The 18,719-nt window shown below is 39.7% G+C and overlaps 1 protein-coding gene across 1 annotated transcript in view; it reads left to right on the top strand.

Moving 5' to 3' along the window:
* Positions 1 to 18,719, top strand: part of LOC126375440 (protein mini spindles) — a 59,625-nt gene that overhangs the window by 9,966 nt on the left and 30,940 nt on the right. Inside the window, exons 6-17 of the mRNA XM_050022356.1 lie at positions 153 to 391; positions 1,118 to 1,312; positions 1,892 to 2,072; positions 2,473 to 2,606; positions 7,732 to 7,864; positions 8,692 to 8,826; positions 9,631 to 9,838; positions 10,815 to 11,036; positions 11,684 to 11,921; positions 12,577 to 12,735; positions 13,449 to 13,668; positions 14,186 to 14,365. Coding sequence (XP_049878313.1) covers positions 153 to 391; positions 1,118 to 1,312; positions 1,892 to 2,072; positions 2,473 to 2,606; positions 7,732 to 7,864; positions 8,692 to 8,826; positions 9,631 to 9,838; positions 10,815 to 11,036; positions 11,684 to 11,921; positions 12,577 to 12,735; positions 13,449 to 13,668; positions 14,186 to 14,365 — 2,244 coding nt within the window. The remainder of the gene's footprint in view (positions 1 to 152; positions 392 to 1,117; positions 1,313 to 1,891; positions 2,073 to 2,472; positions 2,607 to 7,731; positions 7,865 to 8,691; positions 8,827 to 9,630; positions 9,839 to 10,814; positions 11,037 to 11,683; positions 11,922 to 12,576; positions 12,736 to 13,448; positions 13,669 to 14,185; positions 14,366 to 18,719) is intronic.

Raw genomic sequence — 18,719 nt, 5'->3', positions numbered from 1 at the left:
TCGTTGAAGTACGCGGCAAATTAGCATCCATTGCGTCCAAGCCTTAAAGAATTATGAGGCCCTGGGGTGATTCTAGAATATATTGGCACTAAGAAATAGGATGTGTATTTGTATAAAGCGAATATTCGCTTAACTTTTTTTTTAAACTTCAGGTGTAGCAGACGACGAAGACCAAGAAGTGAGCGGCGGCGACTGCGCGGACGTCGACCCTTACGACCTGCTCGACCCCGTGGAGATCCTGTCCAAACTGCCCAAGGACTTCTACGAGAAGCTAGAAGCCAAGAAGTGGCAGGAGAGGAAGGAGGCGCTGGACTCGCTGGAGAACCTGCTGAAGACTGCCCCTAGACTGGAGCCGGGGGATTACGCTGACCTCGTGCGGGCTTTGAAGAAGGTAAGGACGTATGGTAATCTCATTTTACAAGGACTTTGGAAGTACAGTAGCCAAGTTGCAAAGAATTGTGACGATCGACTGCGACAGTAAAAAATATTTTTTTTTTATTTATTGCCGTCATGTACAATACTTATAGGAGCTCGGCGGCGCAGCGGTAAACGCGCTGGGTCTGCGATTGTTGAAGTTAAGCAACTTTCGCAAAGTCCGGTCATAGGATGGGTGACCACAAAAAAAAAATTTTCATCCGTGCTTCGGAAGGCACGTTAAGCCGTTGGTCCCGGCTGCATTAGCAGTCGTTAATAACCATCAATCCGCACTGGGCTCTCGTGAAGGTTTAAGGACCGATCTCCCTATCCATCCATAGGGAAGACCCAGCAGTGGGGACGTTAATGGGCTGATGATGATGATGATATGTTTTTTTCTTTATTTAATATTTAGTCACCCGTTCAAAATAGTTAACACACAAACAACACACTTTTTTTATTGACGTGACTTATTGTAGATTTGCCGCAGATGGCATTAACTATTTGGCCTGACAAATGGGGAGCGCTGAAGGCTCTCACCCGGTAACAACACACAACAGGAACACAGAAGGTCCAACAGAAAGCTCGGTGAGGTGTGGGTAGTCAGTTCGTCTTGCGATGGTTGTATCTCTGCCTACCCCAACTGGGATATACTCATGAGCTTATCTATGTATGTTAACAGTTTCTTTTTCTATTTCCACAGACAATATCGAAGGACGCGAATGTAATGTTGGTGGCTTTGAGCACGCGGCTGCTGGGCATGGTGGCCCTAGGGCTGCGCAACAGGTTCCAGCCGTACGCGGTGGCGTGTGTGCAGGCTATACTGGAAAAGTTCAAGGAGAAGAAGCCCAACGTAGTCGCCGCGCTCAGGGACGCCGCCGACGCTATATACCCCTGCGTGAGTAAACCTTGCAAATAAATGTAAAATAGAATTAAAGAAGTATTATCTGGGCGCATGTTAAACTATGTAGTACCTACCTACTAATTAAGTATAGCGAGTTAAGCGCATTCATTCGCTTCTCGCATAAACTTGTACGGGTTTTCTGTTTAGAGGAGCGTCTTATTTTATTTATAAGGATTTAATTGGTTTTCTGATATTGAATAAATAAAAAAAAATAAAAAAAATATTATGAATCTTCTACATACAGCATGTTAGCGACATCGTAACGAAAACTTTGAGGGATGATTCAGACCATCATTCTGAGTTGATATCAGGTGGAATGGAATTTTCCGTCGCAAAAGTATATAATTTAAAAAAAGAACTGAAAATAATTTAAAAAAAGACAAAAAATTTCTGAACGGAAATTCCACTTGATGTCAACTCAGAATCATGGTCCGAATTATCCCACTCAGTTGTCGGTACACCGGCTTGCTTCTCAAACGAGAAGCGCCGGTTCAAACCCGGGTACCGGACTTGCATATGTCAAGTGCAGTTTTCGCTAACAAAAAAAAAACATAAAATCTCTTTATTTTCCAGACGAATCTAGAAGCGATAATGGAGGACATGCTTGCGGCGTTTGACAACAAGAACCCGTCAATAAGGGCGGAAAGCGCTCAGTTCCTAGCGCGAGCTCTGTGTGTGACGCAGCCCGCGGCTTTCAACAAGAAACTCATCAAGGCATATGTAGCTGGACTCCTGAAGTTGTTGGAGAGTGCTGGTGAGTTTTGTTAAGGTACAAAATACACGACCGCTGGAGGCCTTCTTTGGGTCAATGACAAATTTGATACTATGATTGATGATCGAATGGAATATGAAAAAGCATACTGTGACGTCATAGAAAATCGCAACCCAACCCGCAGTGGAGCAGCATGGTGGAGTATGCTCCATACATCCGGTTGATTGAGGGGAGGTCTGTGCCCTGCAGTAGGACGTATATAGGCTGTTTATGTACAGTCATGAGCAATATAATGTACCCACTTTAGGACTCTGTCGCACTAACATACTTGACATTTAGTGAGACTTACAGTTCAATTTGTAAAAAAAGTTAATGTGACATGGTACCAAAGTGTATACATATTAATGCTCGTGACCGTATGTTATGTGGTTGTACTTTCTAGATCCGTCAGTGCGCGACGCGGCGGCCGAAGCACTAGGCACGGCTACCAAGCTGGTTGGCGAGAAGAACATCGCCCCACACATTGGGAAGATCGACAACTTGAAGGAACAGAAGATAAAGGAGTTTGCTGATAAGGTAAGCATGGCCACACCCCGGACACTTCATACAGAGCACCTCGTTTTACGCAGACACAATGACGTTATCGTACACGCGCATCGGTGTGTGTGATGTCTGGGGGGTTAAAAAGGCCACAAAGCAATTCAACTAAAAAGGCAATAATGCTATTTGACATTTGTTTGCATTGCGCACTGACTTTTATATGCGCAAATTTTTAGATGAGTTGCTTCAATGTGGCCTTTTCAACCCCCCTGACGACGGTCATACGGTTGAATACTACAGTAAGACTGAGGGGGGTGAGGTAAACCAAGCTCAGCCGCTGGTCGGGAGCGGTGAGTTGCCGTTCTGTACGTAATATTCTTATTATTCCTTATTCTATGGCATGGCTTTAATATAACTATGTAAGAAAAGGTGCATGTTCTTCGTCGCTCCCAGGGGTGCTCTCAACGAGATATGGGAGTTTGCAAAAACCTCATCACCATCTACAGCCATAAAAAACTTCAAACATTAACCTCTTCAGCATCTTTATTCTAAGAATAATAGTACCGTTTCTTTTCTTTAGTAGTATCTTTTTGTTGTGTGTCTGTAGACCTAATAAATGTTTTTATATACACTTCTCATCAAAAAAATCGAAACACTTCCGTTTTCATTGTTTCTGTCCGAATTTAACACAAAAAAGAATTCATACGATGAAAAAAAATACATAAATGTATAGCTGGCAGTTTGGCCATTACAGTAATAAGCGAAAATTCTAAATTCAAAATTAGAATTTCATTTGTTTATCTTATAAACGAAATGAATCACTGTTTTGAGACAAATGTGTGTTTAGGGTTGGAGTACATTTAGCGTTTAAAAACTAAAAATTGGCGCCTATCCTTAAACTTTTTGTTTTTTATTTCAATACTGTGACTTTGGGACGTCTGAAAAAAGGTTTTTTTTCTAAAACGTATGGATACTTCGCCCACAGAAGCCGCCCAAGTTGTGGCATCGCTGGATTCTGGCCTTAGTCAGCGTGTTGTGGCTGCAAGACTGCATCTAAGCCTGTCATCTGTTCATAGAGTCTATAAACGTTATCGGGAGACTGGTTTGTTCACGCGCCGTTCAGGATCTGGCAGGAATCGGGTCACTTCTGAGCGAGATGATCGATTTATTGTAACAACTTCTTTAAGAAATCGACGCCTTAACGCTTTTCAACTGCAGCAGCGGCTTCGTGTTGTACGAAGGGTGGCTGTAAGTGACTCTACAATTAGAAGAAGGTTGAAGGATCGTGGACTGGTACCGCATAAGCCAGCAAATGGGCCGAAATTAAGGTGATTCGTTTTCCATACAAAAGTTGATGCAGTGCTACAGGAAAACGGATAGAAGAATATTGTTATAAAACCGATAAATAGTAATATTTTGGTGTATTATTTTCGCAAACTAACAAAAATTTAGGTTCCGAATACGAGAAGTACCATATTTCAGACCCTCAATTTTGATCAATTCTACATTTGTAGTGGTGCAGATTATAGTGTATTTGCTGAGCGTGTAGAGGTGTCAATGTTAGTTTGTGTGCGTGATAGGTTTTTTTTCTCTAAAGGCTTTGACTACTTGACAAGTGTAATAGAATGTCAGTGCCAATTTATAAAGAGATTTTGTATGAAGAGAATAAATAAAAAACTAAAAATACTACAATCTGAGAAAAGGAATATTGGAAAAATATTTTTGTTTTAACGCATATTATTTAAACATTTTTAAATAATGGGTAAGTACCGTGTTTTAAAAGAGGACATATAATAAAAAATCAATACATAAAATGAAATGGCTGTATGGGCATAGTTCCCTTTGCCTTACCCTTCGGGGAAAACCAAATCAAAAAAAAAAGTTGTTGCATTTGCCGGCCTAAATAGTAGTCATTTTTAATTAATTGTCTTTCATCCAACATACAGATTTATTTATATTCTCTTTGCCGCGGACTTTTTGGTGGAAACGGGAACGGGAAGGTTGATTTCTTCGTTGAATCATCTAAATAATCAATACGAAGTGGTGTTTTGTGGTTAATGATCACATTAAGTTAGTCGGAAAACATTCCCGATAGTATTATTAAATCGGAATATTCAATAAACAAAGTGTACCTATCTATTTTCGCTTTACGCCAACAAGCCGCTTACTTCGTTTGGGGTTCGGAGTAGGAGTCTGCTCCGAGGGTGGGGGCTTAGGTTTCATCATTTCATTAATCATCATCAAGAAAAAAAACACAAGACATGGCTGTATGGGCATAGTTCCCTTTGCCTTGCCCTTTGGGAAAAAAAATAAGATAAATTTTGAAATTATTATGTATAATAAACAAACATCACAGACATCATGACAGATCTAAAACTAACGAAAATCTTTTTTCTTTTTTCTATTTGACTTATTTAAGAATTTTAATCAAGAAAACGTGATAATAAGTTCGATAGCAACCAGTTCAGGTCCCCGAAACAGCCCATTTCAGGCCGCGTATATATGGAAATACTACTTCAATACGTCCCAGTCTCGTCTTTTTTTAACGTCCTCGTTAAAAAAATGAAAATCCGTTCAGTAATTTTTTAGTTAGCCGTATGTTCACTGATGCGATTAATGCCTATTAGAATTTTACAAAATAAAAAATACGGAAATTACGGAAGGTACTTTAGTGCAAAGTACATTATTGTATAATTATAATATTATTGGTAAAAGTGATACTTTTAGAAAATTCCGTAACAAATAGACGGGTTCGCCAAATTCAATTGTAAAAAAAAATACAAAAAGTAAAAACAATTAAAACATGCACTTGGGTTTGAACCGTGAAACTTAAGAATGGCGGCGACTGCTTTACCAAATGCGCCATTTAGAAGTTAGAAGTAGACTTCAAATTATGCATCTCTTTTAATAGCTAACCTAGTTCGCATGTGTGTGTGACAGCTTCGTGTTTGTACACAAATTGAAATGACACCAACTTTTGATGCAATGTTTTAATATGATATCTGCAGTAAATACTTCAAAATTGTAGCTTAACTTAAAGATAATGTATGTAAGATTTCGCCACCTAACATTTCACTGGGTCAGAACTCAACACTAAACGAATAAATGGAAAAAAATACGAAAACTGCAGAAGTAACGCCATCTGCTGACGCAGCGTTACCTAGCTGACTGAAACGCATCACCTTAACTGCAGACCATCGAAGAGCGCGCCTTAACTTTGCACGTGAGCACCTAAATTGGTCATACCTACAGTGGAGCAAAGTTCTCTTTTCTGATGAGTGTAAAATTATGCTGTATGGTAACGACGGAAGGAACAAGGTCTACAGAAGAGACGGAGAACGCTATGCACAATGCTGCATTGAAGAAAAGGTCAGCTATGGTGGCGGTTCGTGGACGGTTTGGGGAGGAATCAGCGCCGACGGTAAGACAGAGCTTGCTTTCGTGTCTGGGCCACGTCTGCCTGCACTAAACTGTCATCGGTACGTCGAAGAGTGTCTCGAGCCTCATGTGATGCCCTATGCACATTTTATTGGCAACGGCTTCATATTCATGCACGACAATGCTAGGGCTCACACCGCGGGCGTCGTACGAGATTATCTTAACGAAGTCGATATCTCTATTATGGAATGGCCAGCAAGAAGCCCGGACATGAATCCCATTGAACATCTGTGGGATGAATTAAAGAGACGAATTCGAGCAAGAGATCCTGCCCCAGAAACACTTAGCCAGCTGCAAGATGCAATCCAAGAGGAATGGGACAATATACCACAGCATGTGATCGTGACTCTCATCCGATCGATGAAGAACCGTATGGAAGCAGTAATTAGAGCTCGGGGAGGGAATACAAGTTATTAAATAAACGTTTTTTAGCTTTTTTTTTCATTTACGTGTGTTGTTTTATCCATTTCCTTTATACTCCATACGGAATAAAAATGACTCATTTAACAAAATACGAAACCTATGAAAAATTCATTTAAATTTAGAACATTAACATTAAGATTTGATAAGCTCATATTACTCACTATTAAACGACATTTAACATTTATTCCTAAATGTACACATTTTTCTGATAATCCTGACAAAACGTAAACTTGCAAGGTGTTTCGATTTTTTTGATGAGAAGTGTATTTATCTACGTATAGAATTTAATACTCCGCCCCGCACCAATTCGTATCGGGCGCCGACTTCACCCCCTCTGGGTCTTACTTCAGTCTAAATGGCCGTAAACGTCGATGCCGGTTTCCAAAAATCGATAGCATAAAGTTCCGCCACCGGAACGCTAGCCGAATGGGTTTTAAATAAATACACTTACCTGGTTTTGAATATACAATCGTTATAAAGTTTGTGGGCCATTGTGTGCAGGAATCGGGTTTCCAGGGATAAAAAAATACATAGCTTTTAATAATACACTGGTGTTGATTCCAATATAATACACGCCATTTAAGTTTATTATAAGTTATACCTGTCTTTTTCTTATCCGCCGAAAAGGAAAGGGACGGGTAACCGACAGGAATAAAGTTTATGGAACACACGTCAATTTTAGGCAAATTAAAAAAGACCCTTTCAAAATTTTATATTGCCCAATAAACCGACGTAATTAAGTTGACACCACACGGCTTGCATGTCAAACGGGTTGCATATCAGAGAGATGCCTATTTTATTCGCCCGGGTTATAATTCATTTTAAAATTAACAATTGTCAATCATCCATCCCTTTCTTTTTTGGCGGATAAGAAAATGACGGGTATAACTTAAAATAAAATTAGGTGTCTGCAGGAATCGGCACAATTTTGACATTTAAAAGTAACTAAAAAAAATGAATGTTTATAATTAAGAATACACTTCCTCGGTTTTGAATATCCATTCGCTATAAACTTTGTGTTCGTCGTGTTTGTCAAGTTCCTCCGTGCTTCGGAAGGCACGTTAAGCCGTTGGTCCCGGCTGCATTAGCAGTCGTTAATAACCACCAATCCGCACTGGGCCCGCGTGGTGGTTTAAGGCCCGATCTCCCTATCCATCCATAGGGAAGGCCCGTGCCCCAGCAGTGGGGACGTTAATGGGCTGGTGATGATGATAAACTTTGTGATTATTGTGTCCAGTAACCGGTTTTCAGGGATAAAAAAAATACATAGCTTTTACTAATATACTGTATTATTTTTCAGGCTGAAATCAAAGTGAAGGTAGCAGCTCCGAAGAAGGAGGCCAAGCCGAAAGCCGCCGCGGCGCCGGCCAAGGCCGACGCGAAACCCGCTGCCGGCTCTGCTCAGCCTAAACCTGTCAAACGGCCTAACACAGGTAACACATTGTAGTCTGGCTACTTCTAGATTAGCATTTTACAATTTGTCTTTAATTAATTTCCCACATTTCACTGCTCCGCTTCAGTGGGAACGTACCCTTACTTTTATCTGATATAATAAAATATATAGTCCTCCTTTCTAGGTCATTACTAACTTAAGAGCCACGGTCTTGTCAGCATTCTCCATGCTACTTTTTTTAGGGAAAAATAGGGCAGTGGTTTCCCTCTTGCCTGATGCCTTTTTTCTACATAATAAAACAATTATAACAAATTATAGGTAAAAGAGGGTAATATCAGGTCAGCGTAATACTTTGAAAGCCCAGGGTCAACAGAGCGCTGATTTTCAGCTCAACCCTAAAATGAAGTAATTATAAAAATAATATTTATTTTTGATTAAATAATAGGCTAGATTCCTTCTAGTCAAATCAGTTACTTTTACTAAACGTCATACACGAAATTACTATGGAATTTGTATGAAAAAACACACTTTGACGTCATAGAAAAACGTGATAAAATGTCGGACTAATTATTACGTTTTTTTTGATTAAAATTCATAAATAAGTTAAACAGAAAAAAGACAACGTTCTTCAACCTGTTCATTTAGTAATCAATTCATAATTTATCTTCAACCTAGTACAGTCATGAGCAATATAATCCTTTCTAATAATAATGTATGCTTTAGGATTCTGTCGCACTAACAATGTGACATTTAGTGAGCCTTACAGTTGAATTTGTCAAAAAAGTTAATTTGACATGGTACCAAAGTGTATAGATATTAATGCTCGTGACCGTACACGAGCCAATTATGTCAATGTGTACGTTCCAGCGGTGGTGAAGAAGCCGCCCGCCAGCAAGAAGGCGGCGGCGCGGGCCGTGGCCAGCCCGCCGCGCGAGCACGAGCTGCCGCAGGAGGAGGTGGACGCCCGCGCCGCGCAGCTGCTGCCGCCCGACGTCGTCACGGGTACGCAAAGCATCTATAGATAAACATTTCGGTACAATCATAGAATAGAAATAGTTTATTATAAAAGGGCGCCACACACAAAAAAAGACAACAACATCTACACTAAACAATTATGTGTATTGTGTAGTCTGTTTGTGTTAGTTTATTATCACTGACATTCTATAAACAAATAGACTAAAATTCGCTAAGGAGGTTGTTTTAAAAAAGCGTCCGTACCGTGTTGTAAATACGTAAATGGTACAAGTTCGTTCCCTCAAATTAAGATAGATAAAATAATTCATTGAGCACAATGGTCACAAAATACAGAAATAACGTCAACAGATCCAGAAAGGCAAAGCAGGCGGCCTTATTGCTCATACAGCAATTTCTTCCAGGCAACTGACAGACACAGACAACAGATATAGTAGTAGTGGGTTAGTGCGGATGTTATGGCTGTTAAACAAATTGCAATATCGGTTGTTCGATAAGGTGCAAATGTCCAATCAGTTTCTTGCAAAGTAATAAATTAACTGATTGCACTTAAGACCACCTGGTTACATGTCGTTTCTGTAATAGACCAAAAACACCTACATAAACATAAATTTTATAATTATGACAACTAATCATATGGTATGATTTCACCACTGTTTACAAATAATTCGCTGGGCTCACTGACTGCGCTTTTGCTCTTTGATTGTACATTGTCGTCACACGATGTCGAAGCATAAAAAATACAGATTAGTAAAAAAAAAAAAGAAATGAAGATAACACTTCAAGCACTCAATTAAAATCAACAACTAATAACAAAGCCTCGTGTGTACCCAGGTCTAGGCGATGGCAACTGGAAGACTCGCCTGCAAGCAGCGCAGAGCTTCCACTCCATCATCCAGGGTCTGACCACCACCGACGCCTCAGCACAGGTTCTCTACCGCATTCTGAACAAGAAGCCGGGCCTTAAAGACACCAACGTGCAGGTGCTCAAAGCGAGACTGGAGGCCTGCAAGCACATAACTGAAAACTTCCCTGTTTCCACGTAAGTCAAATTCAAAAATATTCAGTAGGTAACATAGTTACATTGTTTTAAGTTTACGCGGTTATTATCATAATTAAAACACATAATAACGGGTTCTTACTGCCTCGAAACATCGGGAGTCTCATATCCCTGATTTAAACGCGGTAAGAACCCGTTATTATGTGTTTTAATTAACATAGTTACACTTTGAATCGTCCATTTTTACATAACGAACGTCTCATCCGCCCAAAAGTACTGCAGCTTCTTACGACCTGCATAGCCGAGAAACAAACCTGCAAGATAAACAATTATTTTATAACTATTATGAATATATATAAAAAAAATAACACACGTCACATTTATTAATAATAAATCATCGTCTCACTGGATCGTAAATCGTTATCCGTTCTCAAGTGGTCCACTTACTTAACCTGAGGATTTGACAGCTCCGGTTTTTTTACAGAAGGGACTGCCTGTCTGACATTTCGTAATAGTAAATGTGGATGTAATAATGTTTGAATAAATACAATTTATCATTATAAATACTGGGGACAGACAATTCTGGGCGTATATAACGTAATCTTAGTTTGATATCTCTAAAAATAATGCCGTCTTTTTCTCATATACGCAAGAAAGAGATAGTAGTAGAACATTCAAACAATTTTTAAAATTTTATTGTGTCTTTCTAAATCGGCTCCATTGTCATTCTTTATAATAACCAACGACCTTTGTGCTGGAATGGAAGGAAAGAAAAAACTGTTCAACGGCAATACGACTGATAATTTGACAGCTGTCAGAATAACACGTGCCTGATGTCTCTTTTGTACTAGGATGTATACTATTTTTCTTCAATAATCTATTAGCGTGTGTGCGTGCGGGCGTGCGTGCGAGCGTGTGCGTGCGCGCGTGCGTGATTTTTGTGATATGTTCCCACCGGGAATCACCGAAGATAACCACACCATACCCACACCGGGAATAACCTGTCTTCCATTCTCAGGGTGGCCGCAGACTTCGTCCTCCAAGACATAGTAACGAAACTCGGCGACACATCCTGCTCAGCTGTCTCAGCAGATTGTCTCACGGCCATGGCGGAGTCCTGCGGGCTCGAACACGTGCTCAACGAAGGCCTATCCTTCGCTATGGACAGCCAGAAGAACCCTAAAGTGCAGTCTGAGTTGTTTAACTGGATGTCCAACGCTGTCAAGGAGTTTGGGTTCAAGTAAGTTGCATTTTGTTATTAAATTCACAATAATACTACGTATAGAAGGGACACTGAAGCCGAAAGCCGAATAAAACCCGTGGGGAAGCCGTGGTACCCAGTTCGTAGCTTGCCTCTCACTTTGAAGTAACAGGTCCGAATCCAGCACAGGCCTAAACCAATGATTGTCGAATTTGTTTTCGAATTCATGTTTGGATCATAAATGATTATCACGTTCTTAGCGGTGAAGGAAAACATCGTGATAAAACCCACATTCTGACAAAATCACATACCTATGTGACCTAACTTGTATTGGGCTGGTTTTCCCTTCGCGGGTTGGAAGGACTAATATAGGTAATGGCTAACTTATATAACAACACAAATTGTCTACAAACATCCCACTGCACAGGCCTCTTACTTTTTTTGGACAATCAGCCGATTCGGCCTGCAATTTCCTAGAAACAAACGACAGTTTCATAAAGTGATTTTCGTCACTGTCCCCATCAAATCGAACCTGGACTCGGAATGGCTAAATGTCAAATACGATAGTACGACAGGGTTCTAAAGTGGGTACATGATATTTCTCATAACTGTACCTCCGACTACCCGAAGTTGGACATAGTCACGAGCCTGTTATATTGTGTGTGTTAATCAAACATTTGTTACAGCATGAACATAAAGTCGATAGTGGCGCACTCGAAGAAGGCCCTGTCAGCTACGAACCCCAACGTGCGCACCTCCACAGTAAACTTCCTGGGTGTGCTGTCCCTATACGCGGGGCCCTCCATACTGAACCACTTCGACGGGGAGAAGCCGGCCACCAAGCAGCTGATCAGCTTGGAGGTGGACAAGTTTGCCAACAGCACCCCGCCGACCCCGACACGCCATATCGGCAGTGTTACCAAGGTATGGAATGTTTTCTAGTATACAAATATAGCTGCAGTATACAAATGCAAATAAGCTGAAGTGGCAGTGGGCAGAACACATAGCGAGGAGAACCGATGGCCAATGGGGCGGAAAGGTTCTAGAATGGCGACCACGTTTCGGACGACGCTCAGTGGGTAGGCCCGCTACAAGGTGGACCGACGATCTGGTGAAGGTCGCGGGAAGCCGCTGGATGGGGGCAGCGCAGGACCGATCGTCGTGGAGATCCTTGGGGGAGGCCTATGCTCAGCAGTGGGCGTCGTACGGCTGATGATGATGATACAAATACAGATAACACATCTGATATATGCCCTCACTAAATAGGCTAGTTTGCAACTAGTCAAATCAGTTACTTTTTACTAAACGTCAAAACACGAAATTACTATGGCATTTGTATGAAAAAGCACACTTTGACGTGATAGGAAAACGTGATAACTTGTCGTATTCAGTAGAATAAAATGAAAAACACAAAATAAATATGCACGGGTGTCGCAGTCCACCGAATAGATCTATATCTGTCTAGATTAGCATTTTATAATTTATATTTGATCTATTCTAGCCTATTGATGGTTTGTAGCTTTTGTGTGTAAAAATATGTATGTTGTGTATGTATTTATGATATATTTTCATCCCCCAGTCTGGCAGTAAAGGCTCGGTGGGCGACGAGATAGAGGACGACGCAGAGGAGGCAGGCGAGGAGGAACCGGCGCCAGTTGAAGACTGCCGACCCCGCACCGACATCGCGCCGCTAATTACAGACGCGCTGGTTGCCGAGCTCAACGATAAGAACTGGAAGGTAAGAGGATTGTCTGTGTATTCACTGTAATGTATCTCTCTCTCTTTATTTAAGAGCTGGGGGGTTAAAATGGCAATTCATCTAAGCGAGGTGGAGGTGAAGGTTTTGGCGGGAAGAAGAGAAGAATGGCGATTACTCCACCGACAAGAGCACAGAGGGGTTAAAATGGTCACATCGAAGCAATTCATCTAAGAAAGCAATATTGCAATTTGACATTCGCGCATATAAAAGTAAGTGCGCAATGCAAACAAATGTTAAATAACAATATTGCTTTCTTAAATGAATTGCTTCGATGTGGCCATTTTAACCCCTCTGTGCTCTTGTCGGTGGAGTAATCGCCATTCCTCTCTTCTTCCCGCCAAAACCTTCACCTCCTGATACGACACGACCTGCACCTTCTCTTTTATTTGTTTCATAAATGTTCTCCTATGTCTACCCCTTCCTCTCTTCCCTTCAATTTTTTTTACTACTAACTAAACGTCAAAACAAGAAATTACCATGGAATTGTGTGAAAAAACAACCTGTGACGTCATAGAAAAACGTGACAAAATGTCGCACTTATTATTACATTGTTCTTTAGTAAAAATCATAAATAACTTAAATAGAAAAAAGAAAACGTTTTTGGCACCTTCAGGTCTGTCTTCATTTAGTAATCAGAATTCAGAATTTCATAGTTTATTTTTCCAACTCAATTATATTGAACACATCGACAGGTCCGCAACGAAGCTTTAGACAAAGTGAAAGCCATAATAACCAACTCGGCGCCCATCAAATCATCTCTGGGCGAGCTCCCAGCGGCCCTGGCGTCACGGCTCGTGGACTCCAACTCAAAACTGGCGCAGTCAGCGCTGAACATCTGCGAAGCCCTGGCCTCTGCCATGGGGCCTAAGTGCAAGAACCATGTTAGGACGTTCTTCCCTGCATTCTTCCAAGGTATAATATCATGTATAATATTGCTCAATACTCAATAACTTATTGCCTTCCCACAATGTATTCCGTATTCTGTTTGCCAATAAACCACGGTTTGTGGTCAACCTTTTGATAATGTTTTGACCCTACAAGTAACAATTACAGAACAGTAATATTAAGATCGATTTTTCTGAACTTCGTCGACTCAAATAGGCTATTTTCCAACGTCAAAACACGAAATTCCTATAATTTGTACGAAAAAGCACACTGTGACATTATAGAAAAACGTGACAAATTGTCGGACTTATTCATGTTTTTACTTGATTGAAATTCGTAAATAAGTTAAATAGAAAAATGAAAAGGTTTTTCGTTAGTTTTTTAAGAATTTCATATTTGAACCTAGGACCACCCAATTGTGTCGGTGCGTATTTGAAAGATGTAATAGCTCTCTAATAGAAAAACAATTATAATAACATTGTATGGAGCCAGTCGGGTTCATTGTCATTGATTGGCTGCTTTGAGTAACGAGAGTATCCGGCAGCGCTGGGCGACAGCAAGCAGTGGATCCGCGCGGCGGCGGTGTCGGCGCTGCAGGCGTGGTGCGCGGCGGCGGGCGCGGGCGCGGCGCTGGACGGCGAGATGGTGGCCGACGCGCTGCGGGCCGGCTCGCCCACGCTGCGGGCCGCGCTGCTGGCCTGGCTGGCCGACCACCTGCCCAACGGTAACCTAGCGTCCACAGCCCTCTTCTAGGGTTCCTAACCTCAAAAGGAGAAACGAAACCCTTACAGAATCACTTTGTTATCCGTCTGTTTGAGGTGTATATTTCTCGGGAACACGTCTGTGGTCCCTTCATGCTGTTATGAAAAGCTTCTAAATTATCGCGTAGCCAGTACTGCCATGCCTTGGAACACGAAACGGGGCATTACTACCGAAGCCATTCGCATTACAGCCTTGCAATAACGGTTATAAACTGAATCATCCCTCAGGTCTTCAATCTATCTTGTCAACTCTCTTTACGCTTCTAACGCAATACCAACGCGCGTAACCCGTCTCTATTCATAATGGACCTCTGATGACATCATAATCTCTATTAATAGGCTAGTTTCCAACTAGTCAAATCAGTTATTTTTTACTAAATGTCAAAACACGAAATTACTATGGATGTTGTATGAAAAAGCACACTGTGACGTCATAGAACTACGTGACAAAATGTTGGACTTATTATTATTACGTTTTTGTTGATTAATATTCACAAATAAGTTAAATATAAAAAGTAAAATGTGTTTCGTTACTTTTAGATCTGTCTTTATTTAGTAATCAATTTCACAATTTATCTTGAACCTAACACGACCCTATTACGCGTGCGTGCATGCTTGCGTGTACGTGCGTGCGTGCTTGCATACGTGGTTGCGCACTTGCGTGTGATAATTAATGAATATGAAAAACAGAAATAAGAGCAATAAATCTAATTTGAACTATACTTAGACGATTTGCATTTAAGCTACTTTTTAAATTTATCTCATTTTACTGTCGTATCGGTATTAATTGAACAAAGCAAACAAGTACACAATCGAAGTAGTCATTTTATTGAACATAAGCATTTTAACAGCATGGCTGAGCAAATAATAATCACTAGAATACTAGAAAAACTATTATAATTAATAAATTCTACATTTACCATATTATATTTACTAAGATAACAAATTTACGTGGAAATTAGAACATAGTTTTGTACGGAATTTAGATTTTCTATAAGTACAAACAGACAGGGATACTTATCTTTAAAAATAGCAGTCGGGAGGCAGAGCAGAGCTGGTCACCCAGCGGCGTCTCGAGCAATAATGATTCCATAGCAAAGCCTGCCCTTCTTTTTAGCCTACCCCTACCCCACCTCTCGATACGTCACCGACTCGTCTTTCCAAAACATATTTAAATAATTATTGTGGTAAGTATGGTTTGTCTCACTTATGCTGATATTATTTTAGAACATTATAATAGCCATAAAAGTACACCATAATATTATAAATGAGTTTTAAGTTTTATAGGTTTTACAAACAATTTACATAGCGCCTAAAATAACTTTAATGCAATCACGTAGATTTAAATATTGTAACACGGCCATACTGACAAGTACTTCGTTCTCGAAGTACCTACATTATTGATATAACTATGTAGCATAATAATCAAACAGCTATTCTAACCTAAAGCTATTTATTCAGTAAGGATATTTTTTTTTTACATTTAGTGTATTTGACGTGAACGGCTCCATCACCGCTGTCCGTGAAGACCAAGCCGACACCAAATACACAATCTAAACCAGCTATATTTTAAGTGTGCCTCGCCATGTACAGCCCCATCACCGCTGCCCGTGAAGACCAGACTGTACACCAAACACACGTCAGCTTTTCTCTTTTAGTGTGCCTCGCCATGTACGGTCCCATCACCGCTGCCCGTGAAGACCAGACCGTACACCAAACACACGTCAGCTTGTTATTGTATCACTAATCCAGTCAAAACTGTCAGTCATAAACTAAATATAAATTTTGATAGTGTATTTTTTTATGGTGAAGAACTCTACCACCGCCGCGATGATATCTAAGCGAAACACCGAATACACTATCTGCGGCCAGCCAAATATTGTAATTTTTTGCACAAGTCAGTCAGTCGGAATCAGTTTTCAGTTTTTTTTTTTTTTTTTTTTAACCTTTTTTTTTTTTTTTTTGCATAGGTAATAAAAATAAATAATTAATCATACAAATATAATATTGTGACAGGGTTATCTTGACATTCATGACACAGCCCACTATTTTACAAATAATCTTTTTGCGAAAACAGCTAACAAATTATCATTATCATCATTTTTAGTGTCTGCTTCACTTTATATTAACTACAAAATAATTATAAAAGAACATTAAATAATAATATATAATAAAAGAATAATATAAATAATATATTAAAAGAGTACATTCAAACGTAATTATTATGTTACCTTAAACTGGTTAGTTTATTTGTTGTTTATAATTTATTCGTAGATCAACTAATATAGACACTAATTATTATAAATATCAAACAAAAAAAAGATCATTTATTTTATTCATCATCACTGACTTCACCATAATCTCTTACCTCTATTTCTATAGTGCGACCATTTTGATGGTTTAATACAGAACAATCATCAGTATCAGAATCACATATATCATTTTCTAAAGAGACGTTTTGTTCAACCCACTCACCAGGCCATAACCTAATTTTATCTTTTGCAATAATTATATCCCGTAAATTTCCAGAACCCCTTAAAGAAAATCGATCATTCTCTAAGATGTCTATTATTTGATATGGACCTTTAAACTTAGGTTTTAACTTGTCGTGTCTTCTGTGATCTTGATTTACGTATACCGTATCTCCTATATTTAGGATCAAATTGTCGCGTCTGGTGGAATCAAAACGTCTCTTAAATTTTCGAGCAGTTTCGTCAAGACGTTGCTGAGCTGCAAGTCTTTCAGAACGTACATCAACTATATTTTCAGCGTCAACATTGGGAACTTCATTCAATCGAGCCTGGATGGGTGGTAAATTTGAATCACGACCTATCAATAACCTAAGTGGAGCAAATCCCGTTGATTTTTGCATTGTGGTATTGATGGATTGTTGTACTCGCCAGATATTGCTCGGCCAATCTGACTTATCATTACTTGTTGCTGATAACATGTCAATAATAGTCATAACGTAACGTTCAACTTGCCCATTACCCCGCGGTGTACCTGTCGCTATCATGTGGTGTTTTATTTGAAGGTCATTAAATAAAGATCGTATTTGTTGTGAACTGAAATTAGTACCGCGATCTGTAATAACCAAGGATGGAGTGCCAAACAATAAAATAGTATCACGAATCGTGTTTACCAGCTCAATACCTGTTAGGCTTTTCATAGGTTTTAAGATGCAAAATTTTGTGAAACCGTCAATGACTATAAGAATATGTTTATATCCTTCACTAGACATAGTAAATGGGCCAGTACAATCTAAGTGTATTGTATGAAAAGGTATCGGAAGTTTCTTAATGGGATGAAGTAAACCTTGTTTTGGACCGTGATGAGATTTTTTTGTAGTGCAAATTAAACAATGAGATATATACTTCTTTATAAATGCTGCTAGACGAGGGAACCAAAAATTCTCCGATATCTTTTCGTAAGTCTTTTCTTGCCCAACGTGACAATTTTCGTCATGATACATACGAACAATACTTAATCTACTGCCTTTTGGAACGTATAACTTTGGTTTAGCCGAATCATCTACTTTATAATACAGCAAGTTATTTTTGACTATATATTGTTTGTAATCCAAGTCTCCAGACTGAAACTTTTCTATCAACGACTGAGTTTCATTATCTTTCGATTGAGCAATCTCCAACCATGAATTGTAAGAAGACATAATATTTACTTGTTCTGTCGTTGTATTAGAAGAGAGTACCTCTGTCATTCTATTAGAAGGAAGCACCACTGGATTTTCTGGATTTCTGCTGAGATAATCCACGTGGCCCACAAATTTTCCTTTTTTGTAAACTACTTCAAACGAAAAATCTTGTAAATAAGTCCACCATCGGGCAACACGTGGTGAGATGTCTTTTTTATGAAAAGTGGATTTTATTGCGTTGCAATCAGTAACGATTTTAAAATGTTTACCTAGTAAGTACACGCGAAAATGTTTAAGGGCATTATAAATTGACAGTGTTTCCAATTCGTAGGAATGGTAACGGGATTCAGCAGGAGTGGTTCTTCTACTAAAATAAGCCACAACTCGATTCAAGCCGTTAATTCTCTGTAACAGTATTGCACCATAGCCAAGGGCACTAGCATCGGTGTGTAGCTCTGTTGGGGCATCTGGGTCAAATACTGTTAAAAGAGGTTGAGATGTTAAGTGTTTTATTACGTATTTACGAGCCTCCTCCTGCTCCCGTCCCCATTCCCACTTTTCATTATTTTTAACTAATTTATTAATGCTGGCAGTACGTGACGCAAACTCAGGAATAAATCTGCGGAAATAACTCGCTAAGCCCATAAACTGTCTTACTTGTTTAA

Source organism: Pectinophora gossypiella, chromosome 19, assembly GCF_024362695.1.
Source record: "Pectinophora gossypiella chromosome 19, ilPecGoss1.1, whole genome shotgun sequence".
Lineage (NCBI taxonomy): Eukaryota > Metazoa > Arthropoda > Insecta > Lepidoptera > Gelechiidae > Pectinophora > Pectinophora gossypiella.
The sequence above is the reverse complement of the archived record's forward strand: the minus strand, read 5'-3'. Positions and strand labels throughout refer to the sequence as shown.